The sequence below is a fragment of the Aspergillus aculeatus genome (genome assembly GCF_001890905.1).
Source record: "Aspergillus aculeatus ATCC 16872 unplaced genomic scaffold ASPACscaffold_5, whole genome shotgun sequence".
NCBI classification, from domain to species: domain Eukaryota; kingdom Fungi; phylum Ascomycota; class Eurotiomycetes; order Eurotiales; family Aspergillaceae; genus Aspergillus; species Aspergillus aculeatus.
Window position 1 is genome coordinate 1,900,718 of NW_017962980.1, and position 15,243 is coordinate 1,915,960.

Below are 15,243 nucleotides of genomic sequence, written 5' to 3' on the forward strand. Positions count from 1 at the left end.
GACTGGCGCTACCACTGCCTGATGCGTCGGGACGACTGTTCCTACTACTTTCTCAATCACAACTAGGAAGGAGTAGTGGTTGGTAAATCGCAGCAAAAGTTCAAATCGGTGTTTCATCCGGTTAAATTACTGAAATCCTTTCGTAGCAAGTTGCTTAGATGCTGGGTATTGAGAATTGACATGGTAGACCGTCAAGTACCATTACCGCAGGCCCAAGTGCCTCTTTTTCAAAGGGAAAGCATATCGACTAGTCCGGCGGCTCTTTTCAAATTTAACTCAGTTCCTCCAGGCCATATAGCATGCAGTAGCCTGTCACTGAGGCTCTTGTCGGAGACGTGGATGTGTCATTTGGGGATCTGAGCTATGGCTTGGGACAAGTATTGAAGGTCATTAACAACAACCCTGTCCCCGAGGGATCTGCTCACCGCGGAAAGGTTGCTTCATTTCAGACTTGTTTTTCACTACTGTCACTAATGTTGCAATGATATCTACACAGTCAATTAGGTACAGTACAGTACCTCTGACTTCCACTACAGACATCTCCATCTGATTTTGCACTCTTCGGTTCCTTGGAAATGATTGGAGTATAGTAGATATATTCATCGAGGCTGACACAGCCTCATGGCTGAGTCCCAGTCAGTGAACAGAATGCATCACAGTGAAAGCACAGTCTGTCCCCCATCGGAGGTGATGCGGTGCCGAACCCTAATCCGCAGGGGTTCCGCACCTAATCGGTGGAACTTCAGGTCGCCATCCTCGGAGGCGCTCGCCTTTATGATGGCACTGGGCGAGAAAAGGAGCGCCTCGCCGACTTGAAGGTCCAGAATCTGATTGAGCAGGGAGACATGGGCTTGGACGCTGGGGTCGTCGGGATCGCTCCGGTGAGGCTCCTCGGCGGCGCCGGCAAGGTGTCTGTGCAAGACCTTCAGCCAGTCCGGGGACATGAACCGGTGGAAGATCGTCGTGAAGCACAGACTGAGAAGGGTCGCTGAGATTGTGGGCTCCTGAGTGGAGATGATCATGCGGATCCCGAGGTGGCGCTGCAGCCGAACAGCTGACAGAAGGGTGTCGGTGAATTTGCGGGCTTCGATTGAGGCGTTCATATACTACGGTCAATCAGTCATTGATTGGTTCGAATTGCAGAGAAGTAGATAAAGGGAAATGACGAAGAGAACAACAACTGAGGGGAGGCGAGTGACCTTATGGGCCTCATCTAACCCAACCACCCGCGCCGTTTCCGGGGCTTGCTCGAGGAAAAAGGTCAGACAGACATTGAATATCTTGATTGTGTGCAAATTTGTCGGGGAACACAGTACGCGCATCTCGACGTCGTCGTGCGAGGAGAGGAAGGCCGCCTCGCATGGTGAGCCAGCCCTATCGCTGATGAATGCATCATAATGGAACACCAGACCTGTCAAGGGACTGGACAAGTTCCCAGCCTTGGACGTGATGAGGCAGTTCTCCAAGATACAGGACAGGGTGTGGCTCTTTCCGGAGCCCTGGGCGCCGCAAATGAATGTACTAGATGGGGGCTTGATGTTGAAAAACATGCGACAATCATCATCGGCCTCGGGGTCTCCCCTGTCCTCAATGATTCTTGCTAGCAGACCATACTACGTAGTCTAGGGTATACCCTCGGGGGTTGTTTCCCGCTTGAACGCACAACTCGTCACGAGAGGGGCCAGATACTCTTCTCACAAGCTCCTGTGGTGGATCTGTGGATCCGAGGAGCGTGGAGTGGTATTCGAGGATCTCAATCTCTCGAAAACGGGATGTTCAGCAGCGCCTTGGGGCTTGCCGAACGAATAGGCTCGGATGAAAGGTGATTCTCCGTGACTGTATGATTGAATTGTGCATTCATTCTGTGTCTCAAGGTCCTCGTATTGCAAAAACGAAGACCGAGGCCTTGCTTGTACTCAACACATCCGGCAAGCAGATTCAATTCTACTTCCATATTTTTTGCAAAGCATATGACGATGGGCTAGGCCTTCGGTCGAACTGGCTGATGACGAGAGATGGATTTCAGCACCACTTCCATGTCGGCAACTAAAAGTGTTGTTAACTCATGGTCGCAGAGGGACTCTTGAATTGTCAATGATTCCTGGCCTCTGATCGCATTGTCCGCATGCTCTAGACCGAGGAGCAGGGCTTATTAGCATGGGTAGTTATGCACATACGACGAAAGACCTGAGGGGGTCATAAGATTGCGGCGGGAGCTTGCACGGTACAACCGGGAAAACTGGTACGACTAGGTCGCACCGTACTATAGTATGGGACTATGAATCATTCAGTGTTGCCCGAACGTAGAGGATGGCTATTATTAGTATGAAAGCTTCAAGTTCACTAAGGATAACGTGTGTAGGGTTGACTTCGGCAGATGCCCGGTGCATGTCACTAGAGACAGCTCTTCATGCCTCAGGGTGCCCCTCTTTGCAACCCTAGTTATACCTCTGTTGGAGGGGTCTTGAGTCCATCTATTTCTCCTTGCTGCATAACCTTGAGTCTACCCTACGTAAGCTACTTGCATACTCATAGCCGTTTTGCTCGATCGGAATTGGCATAAAAAACATTAGCCAAGACGAGAGAATCCTTCCTACCTTCCTATGGCAGGGGCTAAACGAGAACCACAAAGCCACATCAGCTACAAACATAATGAATCTTAGTGACTCTATTCAGGGGCTCATCCAGCCCTCTCACTCAATGTCATAGGTAGTAACTGTCATGCACCTCACCCTCCTGCACTTTCATCGACTCCAGCTCATCTAGCTTCGGTTTAAGGTGAACAACTAATGTACGGGAACACTTGGGAGGTTGAACGGATCTCAGTGGGGACAGGCAAGCAGTATGGACTGTACGTACACAGTAGGTTATGAAAGCTGGTGCTGTAGTAACGGGTCAATCTAAGTGTAGGTAAGTTTCTAAGTCGCGGTATACTGTTTCTGCAGCTCCGTACTTTTCACCGATCGCGTGCAGGCTTGAAATGACGTGATATCTTCCTGGCTGGGGAAGAATTCTTTTTTTTTTTTTTTTTTCCGGATCGGCGCAATGTAGATACCTTATATTATATCATTCACTTGTACCCTCTGACGGTGTGCTTGTTCGTTTCCCGGGATATATATTCCCAGATCCAGCATGAGCCCACGGAATCACATTTGCTTACGATAATTAGCCTTTCATCCACGGGGGCAATTTTACACTCATACATACAGACCACAGCATATAGCCAGCAAGCTCTACGCTAAAAACATGCTGTACTTTCTCTATAATGTTGTATGATTCAAATCGAACTTCTTTAATGCGTGCACGATATAGTACAGGTACATTCAGGAGTAAATACATACGACCACAGGGTGTGGAAAACAGGGCTTCCCGTCCGCTCAGCCGTACTTAAGCCACACGCCGGGAGGTTAGTAGTTGGGTGGGTGACCACCAGCGAATCCCTTCTGTTGTATGTTTTTGCCTTTAGTCTAATCAACTGGGCTTTTTTTCCGGTCGGCTAAATCAAGGCGTCGATTTATTCTAGACAAAGCAGTTGTGGAGGGGGAGGGAATTAAGGCCAACCGCGGATGCCAGCCCGCAAACTCTTACACTTACCAAAGATACTCCTAAACCTTTTCCCAAAAAGAAGAGCAAAATTAAAAAAGGAAAAAAAGGAGAAACGAAGAGAAGGAAAAGAATAAAGAAAGGAAAATAATGTGACTATGGAGTACGGCCGGTATGCTGCTGGTCTAGTCCACCATCTCGCCTACCTTACGGCTGGCGCGACCGCATACGCGACCAGCGCAGTTCTTACGGTCTCACAGCCGAAGAAGTCCCCAGCTTATTGTAACTGATATAGATCATAACAAGAACTGATAAACGCTCCACATGCCATGGACACGGGCTGTCATCAGGCGGTGTCTGGTCACAAGCTCCTAGTATGCGTTACTAATCTACTCCAGCTCGCGAGGTGTGTTTGAGCCTGTTCTCGATCCAAGTACAGTACTGTAGTGCTTCGCAACCTTACGAGAGGCTCAGCTCTAAGGGCGACGAATGCTGACTAGCAGAATATTCTGCTAACAATAAGCATTTTGTGTTCTAGCCCCTCTCAGAGGAACGTGTTCATACATCACCGAAGGTGTCTTGGAAGGGGAAAAAGGTACCAGGGGCTAGGGGAAAGTGAAAGTACAATTGGATCTCTCTCAAGGACTTAGATCCCCGTCCTGATGTAGCCGCGGTGCATGCAGAATGGTCGATATGGTTTATAGTTCGCCATCTCGGAAAGTTGCTCTGCGAGCTTGTGTTCTAGAAAAGTATCTAGTTCTCTGGTGATGAAAGGAAGGCGATTCTTGATATAGCTATGAGAAGAGGTTGGATGTAGGAGAAGAAGGATCCGGACTCTGGAGTCTCAAGAGAAATGGAGTACTCTTTGATATTCACTGCACCCATGAATAAACACAGTGCGCATAAGTGGCTTACGTGGTCTGAGTTGTTTTATGCCATCCCGTGATATCACTAGCTATATCACATGACCTGATGGTCAGGCAGCCGCAAAAGCTACCAGGCAGAATCCACGCAGCGGGTTCCTCTGGACTGCCGCAGCCCGGGAACGAAAACCCCGCCGGAGGTTTCTTTCCCCGGGCCGAGTTGCAACCCCATACCTGAGGATGAGGTGCCTTGGTAAAGAGTCGATTGTGGCAAGGACTTGAATGATAGTAGAGCAGGTGATATTTGCGGTCTGAATGATGCAGACGGGGGTAATGGTGTGAATCTAATAGCTGTCTATTTCTCTACCATCACCCTCATCAAGTCTGATTAGGATCGGAATGCCGTCAGGTCAGTGGACCAGAAATATATTTCCCCGCTATTGGTAGAATGACGCTCAGGGAATCAGATACCGAACAAGCGCTCAGCCCCATTGCCTGCGAGCCATGCAGGCAAAAGAAATGCAAGGTCAGTCGAACAGGAAGAACGAGACTCAGAGAGTAGACCGTGGGAACACCCTTCTAACTCCAACGTGTGCCAGTGCGACCGCACGCTGTATGTGACTCCGCTCTATAGATTCTACCGGACATGCTCGATCTAAGCCCAACTAACCGGCCTCCAGTCCAGTCTGCACACAATGCTCCCCCGATCCATCCAAGTGTGTCTACCCAGAAAGCGGTAAACGGTAAGGAAGATCGTGTCGCAGTATTTGTGCTGGGGTGCTGACCTGAGTCAGAGGGCTTCCCCTTGGATATCTTAATCTGATCGAACAGCGGCTTGCCGACACCGAGCAAGCGTTATTTGAGGCCCTCACCACTATCCGCGAGCTCAATGCTTCGCACGGAGGCATGGTGGTGCAGACCACCCGCAAGGCCGCTGATATGCGCCCCAAGAATGCGCGCATGCAGGAGTGGTCCCAGTTGCCATTGAGCGGGTGGGCGGAGCGCGAACGATGGCGAGAAGCGAAACAAGATCACTACCAGTGTGAACGAACCGTGGTCAAGTCGCCACCGGGGGTAGAAGTGCCGCCGTCGAACGTGTATGAGATGCCGCGGGGAATCTCCGCCGCCAGTCTTCCCAGCAGGGGCAGTGTAGGGCCGGCGGAGTCAGTATCGGTCGCGGAGTCAGTATCGCCAGAGCGGCGGAGGGCGGATCGGGCAGGGGAAGTGGCGCGGCGATATCCTTCGTTGTACTTTTGATTAGTGCTAGGATCTATATGTTTTATGCTTGCAGATCCTACTGCAGCAACAACCCCCGATGGTCTAGTTGGTTCATGGCGTTCGGCTGTAATGGAAATTGTAACCGAAAAGTCACCAGTTCGATTCTGGTTCGGGGGATTGCCTTTTTGCGCCCACCGGCCCACCTACTACTTTTTGGCATAGTAAGTAGGCTCTGAGTTGGGCTCGCAACCAACTCTATCCTACTCAGTACAGCCCTTCTTCGCTCTGTTCCTGTTGCCTCTGACGGATTGAACTATAACTTCACCCGATTCGCACATAATGCCGATACTGCATGGTCATCTACCTACTACGAACCTTAGAAAAAATCACCCGGACAAACTCAAGTCAGCGGGGATGTTTGCATCTTTTGCAATCCTCGTAGTCTTCGTCTTCGGGGTCAATCTGCTCCCCTTCGCAACAAACAATCAATCCGTCAATCGCGTCCACACAAACCTGCCTCTACTCCGGACTAAACTCTCGCACGTTATCCACCGCACTATTCAATTACCCCACAGGGCTGCATCGATCGTCATCATTGTCCAGATGCAAACCCGTCCCGACCATCCGTGTGGAACCGGAGATGTCTTGCTCCGATATGCGGAGGTGTGCATGTCCGGCTTCCCCCCATCTGAGATCAAGGAGGGGAAACCTTTATGAGGGGCGACACGCTGGGGCTGGAGATACGATATAAACCTCGATCGACGCGCTGATACCGACTTCTTCTCTCCTCTCATCACTCTCATACACACACCCCGCACACAGTCACCATGTCTTCCAAGTCTTACAGCATCGCCTCCATCCCCGCCGATGGCATTGGCCCCGAGGTCGTCGAGGCCGGTATCACTGCGCTGAACGCCTTGGCCGATACCCTCAAGACCTTCAAGCTTGAGTTCACCAACTACGACTGGAGCTCCGAGACCTATAAGAAGACCGGAAAGTACATCCCCGATGGCGGTCTCGACTCCCTCAAGCAGCACGACGCCATTCTTTTCGGTGCCGTCGGCGCTCCTGGTATGTTGACTTTCCCTACTTCCCCGCATATGGAAAGTTAGCTAAATCTTCTACTACTAAACAGACGTCCCCGACCACATTTCCCTCTGGGGTCTCCGCCTGGCCATCTGCCAGCCCTTTCAGCAATACGCCAACGTCCGCCCCACCAAGGTCTTTCGCGGTACCCAGTCCCCGCTCCGCAACTGCAAGACCGGCGACCTCGACTGGGTTATTATTCGCGAGAACAGCGAGGGCGAGTACGCCGGCCAGGGCGGTCGCTCCCACACGGGCAAGCCCTGGGAGGTCGCCACGGAGACGGCCATCTTCTCCCGCGTCGGTGTCGAGCGCATCATGCGCTTCGCCTTTGAGGTCGCCCAGAAGCGCCCCCGCAAGCTCCTGACCGTGGTCACCAAGAGCAACGCCCAGCGCAACGGCATGGTCCTCTGGGATGAGGTCGCCAAGGCCGTCGCCAAGGACTTCCCCGATGTTACCGTCGACAAGATGCTGGTCGACGCCATGACCACCCGTATGGTCCTCAAGCCCGAGACCATTGACACCATTGTCGCCACCAACCTGGTGAGTTGAGCCTTTCTCCCCCTGCCTTACAACAAGACCAAACTAAACTAACGGCCCAAACAGCACGCCGATATCCTCTCCGACCTGGCCGCCGCGCTGGCGGGCTCCATCGGCATCGCCCCCACCTCCAACCTCGACCCCACCCGTCAGAACCCCTCCATGTTTGAGCCCATCCACGGCTCGGCCTTCGACATCACCGGCAAGGGTATCGCCAACCCCGTCGCCACCTTCTGGACCGCTGCCGAGATGCTCGAGTGGCTCGGTGAGGCGGACGCCTCCAAGAAGCTGCTCACCGCTGTCGAGAACGTGTGCGAGGCCGGCGTCCTGACCGCCGATCTGGGCGGCAAGGCCAACACCAAGGAGGTCACCAACGCGGTGGTGGCCGAGATCAAGAAGCTGTACGGTTGAGGGCTGTACATATATACCACGGATTGATGTCATTAGCATGAAAATAGATTTCCTTGTTCATATAGTGGGGTTCGTCCATTGACTTACAGTAAACTAACCATTGCGATCCACATTGCATAGGGGCCGATAGTCTGACCATAAATGAGAGGACGAAAGAGTGTTACTGCGTGGCTGTGGTGAGCTCCAGGCCAAGGTGCATTTGTAGAACTGAAGCTCACAGAGCATTGAACCTGAATGCCCACATCTTCTGTTGCATCCCTTCGCGGACCTTCTGTGTCTTGATTGCTCCTCCGGCAGGCAGGTAAAATGACCTCGACAAATACCCACTCTGCCACGATCTACCGCTTTCGCCTCGCAACGTCCTCCGTGGCTGCGGTGGCTTAACCTGTGGCTGGACCCGCAAAAGCCATCTGCTCACAGTCATAGAAGCATAGTAAACTTGAAACAAAATAGTCTATCTATGAATTTCTATCATGCCGCTGCCCATGACAGAGACACGAGCAGCACAACACAAATCTAATTTTACAAATAAATATAACACAAGGGAGTTCCCGCCGTCGTGTCCAAGATATCATAAATCTCGCGGGAGGCGGTGAGGTTGCCCATCCAGAGGGTGTCGTGGATGGTGGTGTTGGGGCCGGGGATGAGCCCATCGATGAAGTCGGGGCCCTTGACCACGTAGGTGCGGTTGGCTGGGTTCAGGTTCTGCCAGATCCAGAAGACGCGGTCGATCATGCCGTGGTGGACGTAGAAGGCCGGGTCACCGGGGGAGGCGTAGAGGTCCTGTTGGTTCAGGTTGTTAGTGAGGATTGATAAATGGAAGAGAACTGGCGAACGGTACATACACCACCAGGGTCACCGCCGATGGTGAAGTGGCCGGCCGTGTGCACGCCCAAGAACCCTTCCTCGAAGAACCCTTGCATGGTCCACTCGAAGCACGAGATATCGTCGCAGTTCTGGATCAGGTCCATCACGTCGCTGGTCTTGGTCCAGCCCTGCGCGGCGACCGGCGAGATATCGCGGCGCAGACAGCGCGGGTTGTAGTCCAGGCCGGTGCCGTTCTGGGCCACCAGGCCGGGGATCTGCAGGGTGGGGTCGACGGGACCCAGGTTGACGGTCATGCTAGAGTGTGGTACGTTAGACCTGGACGAACTGGGGGGGGTGGGAGAGCTAGGGAAGGTCAGGGTAAGGCTTACTTGGCGAAAGGACCGTTGGTGACACAGCCGCCGCCCACACCCGGGGGAAGAGTGGTGTAGGCAGTGGCCGGGGTGCCGTTGTGAGCAACATAGTCGCCGTTACCGGACATACTGTACTCGGTGCCATCGAAGAGAGGCGAGTTGATCGGGTTGTTCACGTATTTGTTCCAGGCCCAGTAGGGCTGGTAACCATCGTAGCCACACTCGTCGCGCAGAGCGGTCTCGTAGGCCCAGGTGAACAGCCGGTGCCAGGTGAGGAAGTTACCCTGCATCCGATCAGCTGGGAGAGAATTAATCTGAAGGAAGCAAGACGTCTTACAGTGCCATGAATCCACAAGGTCTGGTTGATGTGCACCGCGACGAAATCATCGAAACGGTTCCGGGCACCAGGAGCGAAGCTGGGATCGGACTTGGGGGGCTTGCTCATCAAGCACAGCACCGCATCGGTATACTTCTTCCGATCTGCGGGTGCCAAAGAGGACCTGGTGTTTCATGTGAATGAGTTGGCGAACTCTCCTAAGCTTAGCGTGGGAAGGCAAAACATACCACTCGCGACGAACTGCCGCATTCTTGATGTTGCAGGTCGAATTGGAGCCATGAGCGGCCTCATAGGCCAACTTAGTGGCCAAAGCTTTGCTGGAGAGCTTATCCACGGCATCGGGAGTGCCGAGGATGGCAGCGGCTGGCGAAGCAGCCAAAGCAGCCACAGCCGCAGTGGACAGGAGGGAGAACTTCATGATAGCAGCAGTCACCGGACGGGAATGAACTGAGCGGGCTGACAGAGGTACAGAAAAGCTGGTCGCCAACTACCTCTATATAGTCCCGTCCCTGGGACCTTCTTCTTTGCCCCTGATAAGACAAGAATACCAAGGAAAGGCGGCTGCCTCGTGGGAAAAAGAAGCTAATCAGCCCATGTGGTCGTCTGGAGGTCGGAACCGGGCGAATAGCCCTAAGAGAAACTCCCCAAATGGCACCAGTTGGGACGACAACGTCTTAGTCGCTGCACCGTCGGCAACTAAAGTGCGAAGCATACGCATGGTTCCTGCCATACAATGCAATTTTAGACAGTTCTAGCCGGAATTCGAACCGATAGTGGGGGGCTTGCTTTGTTCGCTAAGGGTCTTTTCGTTTCCGAAAGCAGCCGGTATCCTCGGTGACGGTTTCCGTCTGCTTGTCTCTACAACTCGAGACTTCGTCTGTTTGTTCAAGATGTTATCGACTGAAGAGAGATCGTGCAATCATCTACTCCCCGGATTCAACGATTGACCTGTCATAGTGGTGGCAAATCAATTATCTCGAGGACGGGCTGAACGTGGCCAAGCGTGGACAGGGGTCCCTGCGCCGCCCGCGCTTTGAGTCGACAAATTGCCTCCCACCCCGGTTGGGAGCCAGGGACACCCCTGACTGGATGAGCACTCAATTGTTCCTTGAGCGCGGGAAAGCGATGGCGCCGGTGGCCGAGAATTGATAATTAATATATTTTAATCTATGTTAGTGCTTATTAGTGGGTCCGTTAGCACCACTTCGTCGGCCGCACTACGCTCTTAGCCGCTGTCATCCGTCTTCCCCGATTTGACAACCTGACTCCGGCCGGAGGAAAAGAGGAACACGAAATGGAGTCCGAAATGGAGTCCGGTGGAGTGCGAGATTCAGGGAAATGTGCGATTGCTGGCCTGTGAGTTCGATCTTCCCTCCCTCCCACGGTCGAACCCTCCCGTGATCGTCCGGATCGTCTCGTTGTCCACCCCAAACACCAAGTGTATGTCTTGCATGGGGTCCAGAGTCTATCTAGATGATGGCTCTGGTCGACCACGCCGTTGTGGGATTGCTGAACACTAGAGGGTGCATGAAGGATGCCTGCCACGTTGCCCCTGCAGCGCCACGCGAAGCAATAATTACCGGCCTCGGGGGCTTCTGGAGCCTGGCGTGAGCAAAATAGATGAGAAAGTGACACTAGAGTCTTCATTATCCCTGCTAGCCTGGCCAAAGAGGAGATTTGAGGAGGGTCTTCAGACCTTTCGAGCCCATCGGCCGGACAGCCGAGGCTAAATGATTCGCTTAGTCCTCGAGTGCCGCCCACCTTCTATCCTGCTCCAGACCTCCCGGCCTGGTTCCCCAAGTGGATGGAACTTCCGAAGACGTAACATTCTACTGTGCACGGAATGAGGGATCGGAGAAGGATCGGAAATTCAGGCCCGGATCGTGCAGAAGTCGTTCTTGGCTGCGCCTCGTACACGGTCGACCGTCCCTTGTGATTCCTGTGGAAGACTGCACAGGCAGGAAGCAAAAAAGGACTACTCGTCCTAGCATTCCTCTCTCCATGTATCAACTCTTCATCGCTGTTCATGGCTTGCTGTCACTGTGTTTAGTGACTCTCTCTTCGCCGAAATGACGGCGGTTCCCCTCTGGCCGCGAACTGGGGCCAGCTCCTCCCACGCCCCGACCATCTTGGCAGTGGTTGGGACGTTGTCGGGCCTGTCCACGCTGATCGTGCTGCTACGGTGCTATGTGCGCGGACTGGTTCTGCGGAAGTTCAATGCGGAGGAGTACAATATACTTGGGGCGTGGGTAAGTGGACTCTGGTTTGATCTGCATGGTTCGTGATGGAGAAGATCGACATGTTCTAATCAGTATACCCTCACGCAAGCTTTGCGCTGTGGGAGTACTCGTTTGCTTCGTGGTTGAAACCCAGCATGGCGTCGGTCGTTACAACAAAGATATCTCCGATGAGGATCTTGGGTACCTGGCCAAAGTGGTTTATTTCCATTCCATCATTGTCATGGTTGGCCTTAGCTTGGTCAAGATCTCCCTGGCAATCTTCTTGCGACGATTCGCGCAGAGTTGGCTGCGAAAAGCCTTGGTTGGCTCGATTGGTTTGTCGGCTTCTCACGCCTGGGTCTTGATCCTGCTGCTCATCCTCATAGTCTTCTTAATCGCCTTCACTGTTGCTTGTGCATTGACTTTGATTCTTGAGTGTATCCCGGTGGCTGCGGCATGGGATTACAGCCTCAGGGCCAATGCTCGCTGCTTTGATTCCAACACTTTCACGGCTATCGGGTTGTGGAACAGTAGTGCGTTTCCTCCCCGCGCCATGTCACCCGTTTTTCTATTTGCAGAGGCTCACATCGATCGCATTCTAGTTACCAACCTCGTGACGGATGTTATCTTTGCGACATTACCAGTGCCGATGTTCATCAAGATTCAGGTCAACCGACGGACCAAGGCGTCGCTGATTGGGGTGCTGAGCTTGGGATACTTGTACGTGAAAATGCTCTTGATACACGGGGACTGAACTGATCTGGGCCGAATCTAGAGCGTGTGTCGCTGGGGTCATTAAAATTGTCGCTCAGATCAAAGTGCTCAAGGAGACAGATGTGTACCGGTAAGTAACGGTCTAGGGCTGGTGTTGAGATGCCCCTTTGCTCACGCAATCTGCAGAAATGACACGTTCATGGTGTGGAACTGGTATGTGGTAGCCATCCTGTGATCTGCTCGAGACTCAAGACTGACAACAGGGATTAGCGTGGAATTGAACGTTGCGATCATCGCCGCATGCTTACCGAGTCTCAAAACCTTGGTGAAATCGCTGCTGGATAGCACGCGTAATCTGACCAGCGGGCGACGCAACGCATATGGCAATTACTACCCTGAATATTATGGCCAACGCAGCGCCGACGTCACGCTCAAGTCGATGGCGCCACGAGCGCCCCATTCGATGTACAATATCACGGTGGAGGGAAGTTCCGATGGAGACTCGAATAGCGCGCACAGTGGCAACCGCGAGGAGGATGAACAGCGCTTGCATCGCTCAGAGATTGGCATCTTGAAGACGACCGAGGTGGTGGTGCATACGCAGCAATAGACTGCTAGACTGCCACCAACTGTACATATTCGATCGATGATAGGTATATAAGCTCTTTCTTTTGTTCCATGCATGTGCCACCGCTCTTTCAATTGGCCAAGTACGCGCAGGACAGCCAACGGTATGAAGCGAGACGTGTTCAGCGCGCTGATCCGAGCAAACATGGGGTTCTTGGCGGGCGTTCCACCCCTTGCATTGCGCAGTGGTTATCTTGGACAGAGTGATACGGTGTGTCGTCGACAGCTAGCCTGGGCCTGATGAGGGTCACTCTTATATGGTGGCGTGAGGAGGAGGATGGGAGGACTGGAGGACTAGAGGACCAGAGGACTTCACGTCGCGCTCTTCATCGTCATCTCGTCACCCTGGACTGGAAACCGATAGTAAGAAGTATATCAGCAGAAGCCATTCTGAAGCAGTACCTTGATATGGTACTTAGTGTACTTATGAAAGAAGATGGAAGAAATACCTCAAAAGAAACAGGCCAGCAATGATGGCTGCCATCGATCAGGATATTCGGAAGAGGAGGAGGAGCAGGTGGTGAGGAAAATCGACCGGTTCATTTTGCCGATCTTGTGTTCGGTTTTCTTCTTCCAATGTTAGTCACCCTCCCTTCCTCATTTCACCTTCACCTTCACCTTCTTCTTTCTGACTCACCCCCATCCCACCAGATCTAGACAAGCATGGCTTGAATTATGTCTCGGTGTTTGGCCTCATCGACGATCTCTCTTTGCAGGGCTCCGAATACTCCTGGTGCTCCTCTATTCTATTCCTTGGTATGACTTCAATTCGACAGGCGATGCAAAGTTGACAGCCTTCCAGGACAGCTGGTGTCGGAGTATCCGTTAATTTACCTGATGAGTCGCTTGCCCTTGACACGAGTGGTTGGCGTCACCATGTCGGTTGAGTCTCAGAGCCTCAATCACTATAGGGTTCTATTCTAACCTCTTTCTCCTGATCCAGTATTCTCTGGGGAGCAGTGTCGATGTGCCTGGCCGCCACCCAGGATTTTGCTGGCTTTGCCGCTCTGCGGTTTCTCCTCGGCTTGAGTGAAGGAGCCGTCGGTCCAGCTTTCGTGACTTTGACCAGTGTCTGGTACCGAAAGAAAGAACATGCTCTGCGCGTTGGGTGAGGCGACACAAGCGATCCTGCTAGAAGAGTGCTAATCTCCTAAAATCCAGAGTTTGGGTTACGATGGGTGGACTGGCTCAGGTGCTTGGCTGTCTACTTATGTACGGAATCGGACGATCATCAACGCCCGGAAGCCTCGCGCCCTGGAGGACTCTGTTCCTCATCTGCGGAGCCTTGACATGCGGCTTTGGGGTAATCTTCATCTTCGTCGTTCCTGTTTCGCCAGAGAAAGCATGGTTTCTCTCTCCGCGCGAAGTGGAGGTTCTCGAAGCAAGGATGGCCCTGGATCGGGACGCTGGCGATCTCACTCAGTTTTCGGGCGCACAAGTTAAGGAGACGCTGAGAGATATCCGAGCGTGGTCTATGTTCATCTTCGGGGTGTTGGTGACTATGCAATCCCCAGTGCTCACAGTAAGTCAGGTCTCTGTTTTAGTGGTAGTGTCGTCCCGCCATGACTGACAGTAAGCCCAGTTCGCCTCCCTTATCATCAAGAATCTGAACTACACTAGTCTCCAGACTATGTTGTACACAGCACCCTCGGGAGCGGTGCAGATCCTGGCGATTTGGGCCAGTCTCGCGGGATGCTACCTACTTCCCAATAACCGATGCTTGGTGGTGATGGTGATGACCATCCCTCCCCTGGTCGGAAACATTCTCCTCCTCAAATTGCCACTCACTGCTGGATGGGCCTTAATTGTCGCATCCTGGTTGGTAAGACATCTTTTGCAAGAACCGTACGGATGCTAGGACTGACGCACTACAGGCTTCATGTCAGCCTAATATCATAGCTGTGGTGCTGAGCCTCAGCGCCTCAAACGTCAAAGGGAACACCAAGCGTTCCATGGTCAATGCCTTATTTTTCATAGGATCCTCGATCGGAAGCATCGCAGCTCCTCAGCTTTGGAAACCCAAAGCCGCACCGAGGTTCTTTGAGGGTGTGGTGACGGGAATTGTCACCTGGGGCCTGCTCATCGGGGCACTGAGTCTGTACTGGCACATCTGCCGGTCGGAAAATCGTCAACGAGATCAAACCCAGATTCCTTCACCCGGGTTCACCTACCACACTGGTGAAGATGTCACCGATATCCAAGATCCTCAGTTCCGATATAGTTACTAAGGGATCGTTCACCACCTGTGCGACCGAGGTGGAAACCTCGAGGATTCGAACTATGTTTCGCTACTTATGCCTCACCATTCGACCAGTCCTCCCCAGATCTAGATGCTCTAATGTGGCTTACGGCACTTAGATATGGGCGGCAATCACTGCGGTCGTAGGTATGCTCCGCGCGCAGTGGGAGGCCGGGCATAATACCAGGCCCAAGGAAAGGACACGAGCCACATCAATAGACTCAAGAGACTGGAGATACGTGCAGGAACTACTGGCCGATCATCTTTCTTC

General features: G+C 52.8%; 6 protein-coding genes and 1 non-coding gene across 7 annotated transcripts; 5 read left to right on the forward strand and 2 right to left on the reverse strand.

Annotated features, from left to right (window-relative positions):
* Positions 1 to 653: 653 nt before the first annotated feature.
* ASPACDRAFT_26029 (uncharacterized protein) lies at positions 654 to 1,559 on the reverse strand (the record flags this gene model as incomplete). The annotated part of the gene is made up of 2 exons (XM_020199383.1): positions 654 to 1,106; positions 1,200 to 1,559. Coding segments are annotated over 2 exons (813 nt in total), but the record flags the coding sequence as incomplete, so codon positions are not given.
* A 3,052-nt stretch (positions 1,560 to 4,611) lies between these two features.
* ASPACDRAFT_116747 (Zn(II)2Cys6 transcription factor domain-containing protein) lies at positions 4,612 to 5,740 on the forward strand. Its single transcript, XM_020196012.1, has 5 exons — positions 4,612 to 4,815; positions 4,874 to 4,932; positions 5,006 to 5,019; positions 5,087 to 5,149; positions 5,201 to 5,740. Exons 1-5 carry the CDS (start codon positions 4,806 to 4,808, stop codon positions 5,661 to 5,663), a joined length of 609 nt encoding a protein of 202 aa, XP_020058108.1. The 5' UTR covers positions 4,612 to 4,805; the 3' UTR covers positions 5,664 to 5,740.
* ASPACDRAFT_t112 lies at positions 5,716 to 5,801 on the forward strand. Its single transcript has one exon. It is a non-coding gene; the product is annotated as a tRNA-Tyr (tRNA).
* Positions 5,802 to 6,451: 650 nt separating this feature from the next.
* Positions 6,452 to 7,658, forward strand: ASPACDRAFT_26180 (putative tartrate dehydrogenase; the record flags this gene model as incomplete). Its single annotated transcript, XM_020199398.1, has 3 exons — positions 6,452 to 6,695; positions 6,760 to 7,250; positions 7,314 to 7,658. 3 exons carry the CDS (start codon positions 6,452 to 6,454, stop codon positions 7,656 to 7,658), a joined length of 1,080 nt encoding a protein of 359 aa, XP_020058109.1.
* A 501-nt stretch (positions 7,659 to 8,159) lies between these two features.
* Positions 8,160 to 9,808, reverse strand: ASPACDRAFT_116749 (tyrosinase family protein). Its single transcript, XM_020196013.1, has 5 exons — positions 9,401 to 9,808; positions 9,174 to 9,336; positions 8,855 to 9,120; positions 8,504 to 8,780; positions 8,160 to 8,441 (listed from the first exon to the last, which is right to left on the reverse strand). Exons 1-5 carry the CDS (start codon positions 9,589 to 9,591, stop codon positions 8,181 to 8,183), a joined length of 1,158 nt encoding a protein of 385 aa, XP_020058110.1. The 5' UTR covers positions 9,592 to 9,808; the 3' UTR covers positions 8,160 to 8,180.
* A 1,024-nt stretch (positions 9,809 to 10,832) lies between these two features.
* Positions 10,833 to 12,721, forward strand: ASPACDRAFT_77434 (uncharacterized protein). The gene is made up of 7 exons (XM_020204965.1): positions 10,833 to 11,422; positions 11,502 to 11,727; positions 11,779 to 11,925; positions 11,995 to 12,112; positions 12,168 to 12,236; positions 12,293 to 12,319; positions 12,377 to 12,721. Exons 1-7 carry the CDS (start codon positions 11,243 to 11,245, stop codon positions 12,714 to 12,716), a joined length of 1,107 nt encoding a protein of 368 aa, XP_020058111.1. The 5' UTR covers positions 10,833 to 11,242; the 3' UTR covers positions 12,717 to 12,721.
* Positions 12,722 to 13,169: 448 nt separating this feature from the next.
* Positions 13,170 to 15,179, forward strand: ASPACDRAFT_1867479 (uncharacterized protein; the record flags this gene model as incomplete). Its single annotated transcript, XM_020197899.1, has 7 exons — positions 13,170 to 13,311; positions 13,385 to 13,489; positions 13,536 to 13,611; positions 13,677 to 13,841; positions 13,895 to 14,255; positions 14,316 to 14,555; positions 14,608 to 15,179. 7 exons carry the CDS (start codon positions 13,170 to 13,172, stop codon positions 14,959 to 14,961), a joined length of 1,443 nt encoding a protein of 480 aa, XP_020058112.1. The 3' UTR covers positions 14,962 to 15,179.
* Positions 15,180 to 15,243: the final 64 nt, after the last annotated feature.

What these genes read in the sequence shown, in the direction of transcription:
- ASPACDRAFT_116749 (XM_020196013.1), bottom strand. Translation starts at nt 9,591, where the DNA reads ATGAAGTTCTCCCTCCTGTCCACTGCGGCTGTGGCTGCTTTGGCTGCT. An exon ending in GCGGCAGTTCGTCGCGAGTG is followed by an intron (nt 9,337 to 9,400) that starts GTATGTTTTGCC and finishes ATGAAACACCAG; the next exon opens with GTCCTCTTTGGCACCCGCAG. An exon ending in ACCAACGGTCCTTTCGCCAA is followed by an intron (nt 8,781 to 8,854) that starts GTAAGCCTTACC and finishes ACCACACTCTAG; the next exon opens with CATGACCGTCAACCTGGGTC.
- ASPACDRAFT_116747 (XM_020196012.1), top strand. An exon ending in TACCCAGAAAGCGGTAAACG is followed by an intron (nt 5,150 to 5,200) that starts GTAAGGAAGATC and finishes GACCTGAGTCAG; the next exon opens with AGGGCTTCCCCTTGGATATC.
- ASPACDRAFT_77434 (XM_020204965.1), top strand. Translation starts at nt 11,243, where the DNA reads ATGACGGCGGTTCCCCTCTGGCCGCGAACTGGGGCCAGCTCCTCCCAC. An exon ending in TATCGGGTTGTGGAACAGTA is followed by an intron (nt 11,926 to 11,994) that starts GTGCGTTTCCTC and finishes ATCGCATTCTAG; the next exon opens with TTACCAACCTCGTGACGGAT. An exon ending in GTGCTGAGCTTGGGATACTT is followed by an intron (nt 12,113 to 12,167) that starts GTACGTGAAAAT and finishes GGCCGAATCTAG; the next exon opens with AGCGTGTGTCGCTGGGGTCA.